The 13,331-nt window shown below is 45.8% G+C and overlaps 1 protein-coding gene across 2 annotated transcripts in view; it reads left to right on the top strand.

The window, feature by feature from the left end:
* The window catches only part of DOCK11 (dedicator of cytokinesis 11), a 77,950-nt gene that overhangs the window by 15,483 nt on the left and 49,136 nt on the right, over positions 1-13,331 (top strand). For both annotated transcript variants that reach the window (XM_053955498.1, XM_053955497.1), the window contains exons 2-11: positions 1,152-1,268; positions 1,493-1,582; positions 2,249-2,331; positions 3,417-3,486; positions 5,738-5,833; positions 8,793-8,927; positions 9,939-10,116; positions 10,542-10,621; positions 11,013-11,096; positions 12,981-13,121. In XM_053955498.1, the coding sequence (XP_053811473.1) occupies positions 1,152-1,268; positions 1,493-1,582; positions 2,249-2,331; positions 3,417-3,486; positions 5,738-5,833; positions 8,793-8,927; positions 9,939-10,116; positions 10,542-10,621; positions 11,013-11,096; positions 12,981-13,121 (1,074 nt within the window). The remainder of the gene's footprint in view (positions 1-1,151; positions 1,269-1,492; positions 1,583-2,248; positions 2,332-3,416; positions 3,487-5,737; positions 5,834-8,792; positions 8,928-9,938; positions 10,117-10,541; positions 10,622-11,012; positions 11,097-12,980; positions 13,122-13,331) is intronic.

The raw sequence follows: 13,331 nt of genomic DNA, 5'->3' as shown, positions 1-13,331 counted from the left end.
CTTTAACTCCAGTCATGGTGAGCATTTTCCTCCCTCCATTTTCCTGGAGAGTAATGCTTGCTGCCCATGGAGAAGCATCTGATGTTCCTCTTCTGAGAGTGGAGAGCCCAAGCATGTTGTCCTGCAAGGATGTTATGTCCAGAGGCACATGGCATCATGTGCTGCTGCAGGGGTTTCATAAACACTGTCTGTGGCAGGGCCAAGCATCAGGATTTTGGTCGAGGTTCAAAACAAGACAAATTTTGATGGGTCAAAATTTGGTTCCTGTTTTATTACGACCACTCCTATACAGTCATTGGTTGGCTTTTGGTGTGAAGTTTGATTTTCACAATGCAGTGCTGGGAGCCTGACTCTTGCTCATGAAACCTGAAGTCAGGCTGGGTAGCTGAGATGGCATTTGCCTGCCCCAGAAGTTGTTTCTCTCATTTTATTAAGTTCTGTTTTCTGGACTTGTTACACAGACAAAATTGGTACAATAAAGAATGTAATGAAGCTCTCCTAATAGTTTTTGTTCATGACTTCAGGGATTTTTGGAGAAGTTCCTCTTGCTTCCCTGAAATGTGAGTGAGAGTAAAGCTGGGCTCTAGCCTTTGACTGTGTCTGGGGTGCGATTTATAGAGAGGGCTTTCCTGTCTTTCCAGAGGGATGCTGTTCTTCCTTCCACGGGCTGAGATTCCTGCTTTGGCAGTCGTAGCTGCAGCCTTGCTCTCATCATTCCTAGGGGAGCACAGCTCTCATCCACTCCTCAAGCAAAACCAGCCCCGGGCTGAGTGGAGCCAGCGCAGGAGCCTTCCTGTGTTGCTTCCAAGAGGTACAGATGAGCTGCTCAAACACAGAGATGCTGGATCTTGCAGCTGTTAAAGCCTGTCCAGGAGGCTTTCTTGCTCCATTAGGAAATTAGAGACTGCACTGAGACAGAGCAGCACAGTGCTTCCTTTCTTCCCGTAGCTTATTGCTTCAAACTTAACCCCTCATTTCCCTGTCTGCCAAACATGCTCATCAGTGGTGACCTGCAGCACAGGAGCATCAGAGTGCTGAGTGATGGGCAGTCCAGTGGTCACACAGTTTCAAATTAAGCACAAGATGTTAGTTACTGGTTATTTGAGATGTTACCCATACGTAGTATTTTTCATCATCTGTTTTTCCTGCAGGAAAAAACGAAAGTGGTGGAACCCTTGGACTATGAGAATGTGATCCTTCAGCGCAGAGTTCAGATCTACAGCGATCCCCTCCGGGACCTCCTGATATTTCCAATTGAAGATGTGTCTGTGAGTTTGCTCTGGCTGTTTCCCGTGTTTGAGGCTCACTCGTCTCCATCCTGCTTACCTTGGAAAATTTCCACCATTAACCACATGTTAATTTTGGCTGCTGTACTGACACATAAAACCAAAATGACCCACTGGTGGCTTAGGCCCACCACATTTATTTAAAGTGAATGTCAAGCCCTGAAGATGCAGTTTGTGCTGAAAAAGTGTTCTCCTTTTTCCTGCAGATCTCGGTCATCGGCCGACAGAGAAGAACTGTCCAGTCAACAGTGCCAGAAGATGCTCTAAAGAAAGCTCAGAGTCTCTTTGTCAAAGAGGTAGGGGCAGAGCCCGTGTGACACCTGCCTTCAGCACTTGATAGCCCTTGGACAGGATGCTCAGCTGTAGCTCCTGATCCTCAGCATTTTGGATCTCTTGGCTTTTCCTTGGTGGCAGCACTGCCCGACCTGCTGCACAGGAGAGTTCTCACGGGTATCTCATGTGCAGAGTGTCTTTGCAGTGGGTTTTGGACACAGCCAAGGTGCGTGGCTTTGCACCTGACAAGGAGGGGATCCACAACCTCCCTGGAGCCTCTGGAGTGCTGTGGGTTTGTTGTGAAGTGCTGCTCTCCAGGACCATTCCCTTCAAGTGCAGTGGAACAAAAAGCGATGGTGTGTCGAGTTAGACGCGCTGTTTTTCTGAGGACAGAAAACTTTTGGAAAACAGTCTCCTACCAAATCACTGCTCCTTTTTTAGAGCCTTGGAGTGATGTAAATCCAAAATCTGTAGCTGTGTGGCAGGCCAGATGCTGTGTGATTTTTGTCTCTGTGCTGAAAAGGTTCCTTATGAAATTCTGCATTGCTACATGAAACAAGTGAAGCAGCCTTGCCCATGCTCTTCCCGCTTGTGCTTACCTCACCCTGCAGTGTGTAACCTCTCAGACTGGTGCTGGGCTTTGTTTGGCTTGCTGTAGCTTTCTAAGAGCTGTATTGTTTTCCTTTCAGTGCATTAAAACCTACAGCTCTGACTGGTTTGTGGTAAACTACAAGTATGAGGAATACTCAGGAGACTTTCGGATGTTGCCATGGTAAGTGTCGTGCTCCCTTGGAATGCAGATGTGTGATCCCAGGCCTTAGCAGGAGCAGTCTGCCCTTTCCCTGATGCCTGTCCCACAGGCAGCCTCTCCTGCAGAGGCATGTCACCCTGCAGGTTAGAGCCAGAGGTTTGTGTTGTCAGGCCATTGCCCCTCAGCTCTGTCAGGGGGATGCCCACAATGCTGTGTGGGTCAGTGCTTCACATCCCAGCTGCCAGTGTGTGCACACCCCCTCCATGTGGGATGAGGACAGACTGCAGCCCAGGCCCAGGGCAGGATAAACAGTGCTGGCAGTGCCTGCACATCCTAGCCCAGGGGCCTCATTGTCCCACTGGGCTGATGTTCCCTGTGTGCCTCACACAGGCCAAGCAGATTCTCCTTGTGCCCCAGCACAGAGAGGGTGATGTGATATTGCTGCTGGTGCTGGCAGTGCTGGGGAGTTATGTGCTTGGAAACACTGGGCTGTGCCAGTGCTGTGCCAGTGCTTCCAGCTCCAGAGCTAATTGGGTTTTTCAGACAGGCACATCCATCTCGGATTTCTGCTGGATTGTTATTTTCTGTGTCGTGGTGCCTGCTCTGCTCACTGCCCACACTCTGGGCATGTCCAGGCTGCTCGTGTGCTGGAAGCTTGTGAAATGCTTTTCCTTCTTAATTGGATGTAGTGGATGTGTTCTGAGGGTCTTGAGGGGATGTGAGGCAGCAATGGAGTCATACTGTTGATCAAATGATGTTAAAATTTTTAAATAATCTTGTAGTCTGATCTTCCTTCTTTTTTGGTAAAGATGGAAGATAAACCAGAGTGCTCTCTCTTTGTTCCATAAATGCAAGTCAGCAAAGACTCTGCAGAATCCAAGAGCTAACAAGGGAAAGCTAATTACAGACTGCTTGTGCCTAATTTCCATGAAATGCACTCAGAATTTAGCTTTCCCCAGCTGTAAGGAGCTGTAGGTCTCTTGAAATCTATCTTCTGTGCTCTGTAGCCTGCACTTTGGCTGTTGCTTCTGGATCCAGCACCAGCTGCTGGCTCATACAACCCCCATGTTCCACTCATTAAACATGGAAATGTGTTGTGATTTCAGCAAATCCTTTAGGCCAGACAAGATTCCAAGCCATGTGTTTGAAATTGATGAAGACTTTGAAAAGGATGAGGTAAGGAGAAGGTTGTTTTTTTTTTTGTTTTTTTTTTTTTTTATAATGTATTCCTGTTAAAAAAGCAGGAATACATTAAGAAGTTAATTTCACAAGGCAAAGCCAGAATTCAGTTCCTAGGAACAGTTTTCTGGTGAGTTGCTTTCTGCTGAGAAAATGGGATCAAAAGTGAGACAGTGATTTATTTCAAAGTATGACAAGATATTCTCTTGGAGCCAAGGGTCTCTAAGTTATCTGGAAGATTATCATAGTTTTTTCCCTTGAAACAGAGTGTCATAGGAAGAGGAAAAAAAGGAAGCCAAGTAGTTACTAAGGAAAACTCTTCATGTCCAGAACTAAAACTGGGCAGTTTGTTTTTCCACTACAATGTGATTCTGGGGTTCTCCTCTTAGAAAGTCTCTTGGTTTACCACATAACCTGCAATTTTTCATCGGTCACTTCAACCCACCCTGCTGACAAGGTGTCAGTCCTGCTCTGCACATCCTTGTGCCAGTGCTGGGAGGCGTTTGCTTCCTCTGGAAGTGGCATCTTTGTGCTCAGCTGGGAATATTTGCAGCCCTGGAGCTCCTCTGTGGGGGTGAGCTGGGGTTCTGCCAGTAGGGCCATCTCAGACCTGGTGGTTATTTTGGATGGTGCAGATGCCATGTTTCCTGCCCACGCATATCACTTTTGCTACAGAAGGGATAGGCAGTGTTTTTCTGTTTCAAGTACCACTGGAGATTAATCCATGCATGTAATATTAGGAAGTTTTTGTTTACAGAGGGAAGAGTTTAACCCAGCTATTTAAAATTCCCATGGCACCAGTATGTTGCTGCTGAGAAATTACAGAGGAAAAGAGAAATTAGTTGCAGAGCTAAAGATTTGGAGGGGCTGTTTCATGCACATTTCTCGAATTATCAGGATATGTCCCAGCACACCTCAGGTCTGGACTGCACTGGCTTCTTTATAAATGGAAATGTTTTGTCAAGTTTGGCCTTAATTTTTTTTTTTTTTTTGCTATGTTGTTAGTTTGCATTACATCAGTAACTTGAGGTGCTGCCTCTTAAAAAATATCTGCTCTGGGCTGGAGACATTACTGTGCACTGTTATCAGCATGCTTCCAAAAAAGCGAAAGGACAAAAATACGCTATCAAAATTTGGAGACCTTTCTTCTTCTGGTCAGTGTCCCAAATACTCAAACAAGAGAAGTTACTGAAGTTTGTTGTGGAAGAATATTCCAAGTGCTTTCACAGATGTTTTGAGGTTTATATCTTTTGGCATGGCCGTATCTAAAGGATTCTGTTACAGTTTCCCGACAGAGCATTTGCATTAGAATTGAGTAATGGAAATTCAAGTAAAAGAAATCTCTTGATGAAAAAAGGTGAACCATTATAAAGGAGAAGTCATGAGTTGTTTTGTCCAGGGAAATAAAGTATCAGAAAATTTACTCTGGAAGTTTGACATGGGAAGAGTGAAGCCCTGCCCCTTTGGATGCAGCAGGCTCTGTAAACCAGCTCTTTCATGGCTCAGCAGGGCAGGCTGGGGCTGCCTCTGCTGCTGAGTCACTGGAAGCCTCAGGGTGAGATTTTTTCATCACTTTGGGCTCTCATTTCCCTCCCCAGTGGAGGTCATGGTTAGGTATGAATGGAGAGCCCTTCTTTCTTTCTGGGACCACGGAACAGGAGCAGATGGAAACCCCATCTGGTGTGCCAAGAGCAGCCTGGATGGGTCCCTTGAAACTTTGTGGTTTGGTAAATGTGAAATCAGCCAGTTACATTTCAGTTATTTTGCTGGGGTTTGGTGGTTTCTGCTGAAATTTAAAATGTGAGAATGACAAAAGGAAATGACAGGAAAAGTTCAGAGTTCTGCATTTTGCAACTTCCTAAACAGACTGAAAATTTCCATCTTCCCCAAGTTTTGAAATACTGCATAAGAACCAGCAGGCCTCATTGCCTCATTGCAAAATCACTGTGAGCTCTATCAGAACAGATATAGTCTTTCTTTTTTTAAAGGTGACCCAATCTAGCCTGTTTTACCTCTTTATTGGAAAGGAATGTCCCTGATTTTTTTGTTTTTTTTGTTTTTTTTTCTTTTGTGATAGCACTGTATGCATAGCTGTACCTGTTGTGCATACATTCTACATGTCACTGTATTGCTGTAGTTAAAATGGTATTGCTTTCCAGGGTGGACAAATCCCCTTGTCCAAGGGGAAATTCCTGTGGGAAACAGTTTACCTCACCTCCTCTTTTTATGATTGTTTGCTGTCTTTCAGGATTCCTCTTCCCTGTGCTCCCAGAAGGGTGGTGTGATAAAGCAGGGCTGGCTGCACAAAGCAAATGTCAACAGCACCATCACTGTTACCATGAAGGTGAGTCTGGTGCAGTTACTCCTGAATGAGGCATGAGGTGAAGTTCAGGCCACATCTCCAAAGCTCCCAGGAGCACAGTGCCTGGGGTTGGGCGTGGATGGGCATCTGCCCCCTTGTATCCCATGGTGGACTGGAAAACCCAGTCTGGCAACGGTTTCTGACCCTCCCCTCCCCAGCAGGTAAGACTGATCACGTTGGACCATGACAGGCAAGCTAACCAAAAAGGTGAAGCATGTTCTAGGAAAGCAAGATTGTTTTCTGGATGAGCAGCTGAGGCCCAGGAGAGGAAACAGCTGCCCTGCAAGGACAGCTTTCTGAAATGATAGATTCCTTGCTGGTTGGGAACATGTAGACAGGCCAGCTTTAAAATAAAATGATAAATCTTTGCTTTTAAAGCAGGGGTGATATTACTGCAGAGATGTAGCATTACTGACCTAAAAGCAGCAGCTGCCTTGTCTCCTGTTCTCTGCTCTCCATAATCCAGCATGACATTGCTTAGATTGTGCAGAGATTTTTAGGAGTTCCACCGCAGGTTTTTGCTATGGCAGTGAGCCTGTCTGCAGTCCCACCATGCAGCTGCCTTGTTACAGCACAGAGGGATTGTTAGGGAGTTTTGCTCGATGGTACAGCTGAGGGATGTCTGCAGCAAGGCTGCTTTGTAAGGATATATTTAAAAAATCTCAAAAAGCCTAACTGTTCCAAGGCTTGATTCAATGAATTATGCTTCCAGGGGAAGTGGAACAAGGCTGTTCATAGGGCTAATTTTAATTTGAGTTTTAAAATGGGCTTGAAGGTGATAGACAGAAAAGGATTTTCTGATCCTCTGCTTTTCCAGGCAAGCTTAAAGCAACATTTTCCCCTGAAACTTCTGGAGGTGGTATCAAGTAGTCAGTTGGGTCTGTTCTAGGCTGAGCCTCTGGTGGTATTGATCTCAGTGCCCTGCACCTCAGACCTGCCTTTCAGAGAATTTACCTGACCTACACTGGCTTCAGTTCAATTAATAAGATCCAGAGTCTCCAGTGAAACTCTGATATCAAAGTACTGAGAATCAGTAGCTGTTCTCTGAGCTGTGTCTTACACAGCACCTCTGAGGCACATGTGGGAAAGGTGAGGACTTTCACCACTTGGAGAGGCTGCTGTGATGTGTCCCTCTTGTCAGTGCTGGTTATTTGCTGGGCTGTTGGTGTCTCACACTGTTGCTAAGCGTGTGCAGAGTGTGCTCTGTGGAGAGCTGAACCACATGCAAACTCTCATTAGGCTACAGCTGCCACCCTTTATTTCAGAGCACCCTTTCCTCTGCAGAGAGCTGCCCTGGTTTGGTTCTGCTCTCCCTCTCTGGTTTGCAGTGTGTTGGTGGCCTGCACTACAGCCACAGCATCAGGATTGTCCTTCTGTCCTTCTCTGCCCAGTTCTCCAGCCCTCCTTCTGCAATCTCAGTGCTCACCAGCAGCACCTGTAGCCTGATCAGAGGGGATGTTCCCTCTGCTCACAGGTTTATAGTATGAATTTCAAATGATCATCATCTTCTGACAGTGATTTCTGACAGCAGTGCTTGTGCTGGGAGAAGATCACAGGAACAGTGTTTGCTGTCTGATTCTGCACTTGCTTTTGAACAGAGTTCAGCAAATGCAAACTGTTTAGCATGAAATCCCATAACCACAAGGGATATCAAGCCTGTAATATCTAGACAGAGATCTCTCATGGGTTTCTGTAGCACCCACTACCAAAATTCCTGAGATTGCTTCAGTGAAGTGCTAAATCAGTGTTTAGCCTGGATTAATGCTTCAAATCCTTGGCTTTCCATGTATCTTTATGCTCTGTTGAGCTAAAGGTTTAGTTAAATCTTATAAAACTTAAAGCTCAGCAGCCCGTGGAGCATCTCCACAGCTAATTAGTCATCCAAATGAGGCCAGAGGTTACCTCTCAGAAGGGATGGGTTATGGTTCAGGGCACGATGCTCCCTCCCAGTTCTCTGCAAGTGAGTGGGTTTGCTGAACATGTGCTAGTGTCAGTCATGATAGAAACAGGAAATTACTTGTAATCTCCCATGTGGGATGAAAAATGCTGTGTTTATCCATAGATCTTCCAGGTAGACAGAACAGCAGAAATACTTGCAGTGCTGCTTGGGCTGGCTTCCTTCATGATTCTCCTAACACAGATACCCAGCACATGTGAAATGCACCCTGTTCCTTACAGCATATGGTGCTACCACAATTGCTGCCAAAATGTTCTCCTGAATTGTAGTCCAGTAGCTTTTGGCTGACAGGCATGAAGAAAGGTGTTCAGAGATACTGGAGAGCTTTTTTTTTTCTCCATGAAAATCAGCAGTACAAACACAGGAACACTTCTCCTGAAATTACTGGTTTTTGATGTAAGAATTGGACACTAAGCCAAAGCCAGTTCATGAAAATAAGTTTGTATAAAAACCCTCAAACCCTAAGCCACAAAAAACCCAAGCAGTTGAATGGATTGCATTGTCCCTTGGCTTGCATTTGAGTGCTAGGAATTTCCACATGTCTGTTCCTAACTCTTCCAGACAATTGCTTTATAAGTCTAACTGAAATCTGTATGAAAAGGGCTCTGGAAATACCTGCTTTAGGGTGGGATGGATCTTCAAGTAGTGTCCTGATCTGAATTTACTGTGCAGCATTGCACAGATTGTTAAGATAAATGAGGCTGGAGCCAGCTGAGAGATGAGCTGGAAGCCCTGGGGCATTGCTTTAGATGGGCAAACTTACAATAACAACAAGGGCATTAAAATTAAAGAAGATGATGGAAATCTCTCTTTGTAAAAGCAAACCATATTCAAATGGGTGAATCTGCAGCACTCTAGGGTCAGCAGTGTTTTGTGTTACAGTATTTTCTCAATAGCAGGGAGGGCAGATGTGGAAACCATGGCCATGGTTTGTGATGTACAGCAGAGTGAATACTTGCCTGAGCAGAATTTTTATTTTTACAGGTATTCAAGAGGAGGTATTTTTACTTGTCACAGCTCACAGATGGCTCCTATATTCTGAATTCCTACAAAGATGAGAAAATATCAAAAGAATCCAAAGGCTGCATTTTCTTGGATGCTTGCAATGATGTGGTTCAGGTAGGTGTCCTTTCTGTGTGGCTCTGCATGGACTTCTGGATTGCTGGCTCTGAGACAGGCCTGCTCTCTCGAGGTCTGAAGACATGGAATTGCAAACTAACCCAAAGCTGGTCAGCTAAAGTGATCAATAGGCCAGTAAGTAAATGATATTACTTTATCTGGGGCACCTTCCTCCTCTAATTGCTGCTTGCTCCAGCTTCTTGTTTCTTAAGCTGTGTCTTGATAAGTCCATGCAAGCATGTAGTCCTCTGGGATTCAGCACCTACTCAGGGATTGTAAGGTTTTAGGAGCAGGTAATTTGTACAGGTCTCCATCCTGGGTTTGCTTAGCTGTGCTAGAGTGAGGTGCAGCAGTGGATTGCTGCTCTGCCTTCTGCCCTTGCTGTCTCTGCAGAAGCTGCAAGCACTGAGCATGGTGCAGGGCAGCTTAAATTCCCCCAGTGGTTTCCTTCAGCATGGATGAGTCAGAGCTGTGAGTTGCCATTTATCTTTCTGAACACAGTAAAAGCAATAATGCACACACCTCAGTGATCTATGGGATGTACTTCCCAAGTTGCATCAGATTTGCCTTGGCTTCTGGTTGCAAAATGCTGTTTAAAGGCCAGCACAGCTTCAAAAAGCTGCATTGTACCACTTGCTTTTTAAAGATAGATGCCTCTAAGTGTCCTGGAGTGCAGCATTACTTACCATGTCAGACAAATCCAGTTCCTGGTTTCTCTGGGTAAATATTAAAGGTCTGGTGACATCAGAAGGAGCTTGTTCCTGCTCCTTGGTGCAATGTCTGTGCTCCAGTCTGGCTTTCCTTCACTCAGAGTAGCTGGCCATGGACCTGTGCACTGCTCAAGCCACAAAGCCCACTGTGATTGCAGCCAGATTGCTGTGTCAGGGAGGGTGCCTGCCTTGTATTTTGTGGTATTTCAGCTCAGGATGCTTTCCCAGAGAGGAGCTGTGTGGCAGGTTCTGTGCTGGGTTGTTGAGGAAAATGTAATATAAATCTCTTCTTGTTGTTCAGTGTCCCAAGATGCGCCGCTATGCATTTGAGCTGAAGACAATAGACAAGTACAGCCACTATCTTGCAGCTGAAACTGAGCAGGAGATGGAGGAATGGCTGGTTACTCTGAGGAAGATCATTCAGAGCAATACTGAGAGTTTGGTGCAAGAGAAGAAAGATGCTGTGGAATCTGTGCAAGGTCAGTTTGTAAACAAACACCGCCCTTCTCCTGCAGTGTGCCTGGAGAAGTGTATGCTGTACTGCATTTAAAGCAAGAATTGTGGCTGACACACAGTGTCATGCAAAGGGGCTTAGTATAACACAGATGATAGTCTGAGGAATAAAAGTGGAGGGAAATGTGACCCTTCTTCTGGAAGGGAAATCCATGGCAAGATTTCAAGGCTCCTGGAAAATTGGCTCTGTGAAGTTCTGCTTTGGACGGACCTAGCAGACTGTAATAGTACACTTTGATACTGGTAATGCATGGAAAAATCTTACTCCCAAGGAGTGGAAAAGTCTCTGTAAACTGTTTCTGTGCTATTGTTAGCAAATACTGCAGGATGCTTTCTGGCAGAGTGCTGCTCCTGCAGTTGTTTTGAACATCTGTTTCTTGTGTCCTTGCAGATGATGAATCAAGCACGCAAGGAAAGTCAGAGAACATCCTGGAGAGCCTGGAGAGAAGCATGCATCCAGAGCTGATGAAGGTATTGTGTTTGTAGGATCACTCTCCCAACCCACAGCTACTTCTATCCAGCTTATCAGGGAGAGGGATTTTCTGCTTTCTGTGTCTCCAGCTCTGGGGGAGCTGGGCAGGCACCAAGTCCTGGTGGGGTCTCTGTTGTCCCACCTGTCTGTCTCACCCATGGTTTGAGGCTGCATGTTCCTCACCTCCAAGTGTGCTTGCCTGCTTCTGCCTGCTTCAGCACAGCCACATCTCTGCACTGTCCTTGCACCATGTCAGTGCTTTGCATCAGCTCATGTACCACAAAGGCAACCTGAAAAACAGTTGTTTTGTTTTGACTCAGTTCTTTCCCAGTGAAGAGTGTTTGCCTCTGTGTGGCCAGGCACTAATATCAATGCCTTCCTTTGTCCTAGTATGGAAGAGAAACAGATCAACTAAACAAACTGAGCAGAAATGACGGAAGACAAAACATCTTTTCTTTTGACCCAGAAGTCCAGGTAAACATTCCCACGTTTTCCAGTGTGAGGTTTTGTTCACTGTGTCGTCTCCCTTGTCCCCTTGCATGGCCACAGGGTTTGCCTGCAGAAGCAGCATGTTTTCCAGTGCAGAACAGAAGTGCAGCCCATATTCCTGTGCAGAACAGAAGTGCAGCCCATATTCCTGAGAGCAGAATGAGATGTCAGTGCTCAGGAGACAGCTCAAATACAGGGAAGAGTTGCAGCAGCCCCACACACGGCGTCCCTCCAGCTTTGCTGGCATTTGTGTGATGCATCTTGATGTTGTTGGATTTCAAACCAGATTTTCTCTGGGGCTCTTAGAGGTTCTCATGCTTGCAAGAAGAAGCAGTAAAAGAGGTTTTGCATGGGTAGCTGCAATGCTGCTTGGGCTCAGCACATCTGGTGCAGGGAGCAGTGGTGGCAAAGGCCAGCAGGGGTTGACAGGGGGAGCCTCAGTCTTCAGGGAGTTTTCAAATGTAGGGACAGACAAACTGAAAAAAATACCCTGGCTTGTCTGGTGCTCTGGAGTAGGGGGTCATTGTCTATTGGCCTGTTTTCTTCTTGGCTTTGAACTTGAATTCTCTGCCAGGGTCCAGGTGTGGGATTTCAGTGGAATGAGCTGCAATTGCTAACAGGGTTTTAGAGAACTGTTCCAGGGTACGTCATGGTTTCTGGTTCTCCTTCTGGTTTGGCGTGTTCACACCCGTAAAATAGAACATTCTGGTTTAACAAGGAAATGTAATTAGTCTTTAAAAGGTTTAGTTGTACCAAATGAGCTTTTCTCTTGGCAATTCTTTAGAGTCTTTAACAGAAGGAAGATAAGCATCCAGGAGGCTTTTTGGTTTCTTTTCTTTTTTTTTTTTAAGAGAAGCTCTGAGAAGCTTCCTATGTTCTAGTCAGATAATGAAAATGGAAACATTACTCAGTGTGGAGCATCTAAGATAACTTCTTTTACCTAACCAAATAGTTAGGCTGAATTCAGTGCCCTCTTTCTATACCCAGAGCACTTCATTCTGGTGTGGGTCAGCTGGATCTGCTGTAACACCAGGCATTCAGGGGCTTTGCTCCAGTCAGTGCTGGTACATGCACACTTGTATGTATGCCTGGTGCTAAGGAAACTGGGAGCTGGAGCATATACCTGCAATGTACTTTCCTTAGGAAAGGCAATAAGGGAAGCAAAAATACCTGCTGGTGTTTAGGGGTGTTTGGTAGCTCTGTCCCCAGTGCCCAGCACAATGGGTGTGCCCAAGGCTGAGGGCCTTTGGTTGCAAGTGTGCCTGCTCTTTGAGGAGGGTGGATGTGGAGGCACAGACCAGGAGTGGGTGTTCTGGGTTGGGGAGGAGGTGATGATAATCCTCTTTGGATTTCCCAGCCAGACACTCTCTGCTGTTTCTAGACATACCAGCTACTGCTGTGCAGCTGGACGTGCCTTCCACTTTTAAATGTTGTTTACAATCCCACGAGTGCCTTCTCTCTATTTCAGGGGCCATCTCTAACCTAGCCATACCTTCATGGTAGAAGACATTTTTCTGATTGTAACGTTGTCTTATGTTCCGCTTTCTTGCCCAAGCTCTAAGTGGTGCTTGGGAAGATCCCCTGGGTTAAAACAAAGCAGGAAGGAACTGAAATCATTCTGAGGTTTAGTTGGCTGTGTTCTACAAAACAGGTTGCTAAAAATTGATACATACCCATGAATTCATGTCTTGAATGAATTCATGTCTTGTGTAACATCATCAAATTGCACTCATTTGTGAATGTGTTATACCTTTTGGACCACTTAAAAAAATTGATAAAAATAGTATTGGCAGTAATGTGATCCCTTAACATTATTCAGGGGGTTGTTTTCTTTTTTAATGAGACCAGATTTGTTTGTTTGCTGTCTAGAGACTCGATTTCTCAGGGATGGAGCCAGATGTGAAGCCTTTTGAGGAGAAGTGCAGCAGGCGATTCGTGGTTTGCTGCCAGGACTTCTCCCTCAACCTCCTTGCTCAGCTGAGTGACAGGGCAGAAGAAGGACCCACCAACGTAAGGGGAGCTCCATCCTGTTCTGCTTTGTCTTTTTTCCTCTCACCAGCAAGAAAATACCTTGGCAACTTGATCTGTGGCGTTAAACGATCCCATTTTGCCAGTGGGACCTGGACAGGAGGTGACTCCTGGCCCAGACTCCAAAAACGTGTTTGGGGACAGGGTCTGTGCTGACGTGCCTCAGCCTGCCAGAAACTGAGCCTGCTGGGA

This window comes from Vidua chalybeata, chromosome 14 (genome assembly GCF_026979565.1).
Source record: "Vidua chalybeata isolate OUT-0048 chromosome 14, bVidCha1 merged haplotype, whole genome shotgun sequence".
NCBI lineage: Eukaryota > Metazoa > Chordata > Aves > Passeriformes > Viduidae > Vidua > Vidua chalybeata.
This window is presented reverse-complemented; position numbering and strand designations above follow the sequence as displayed.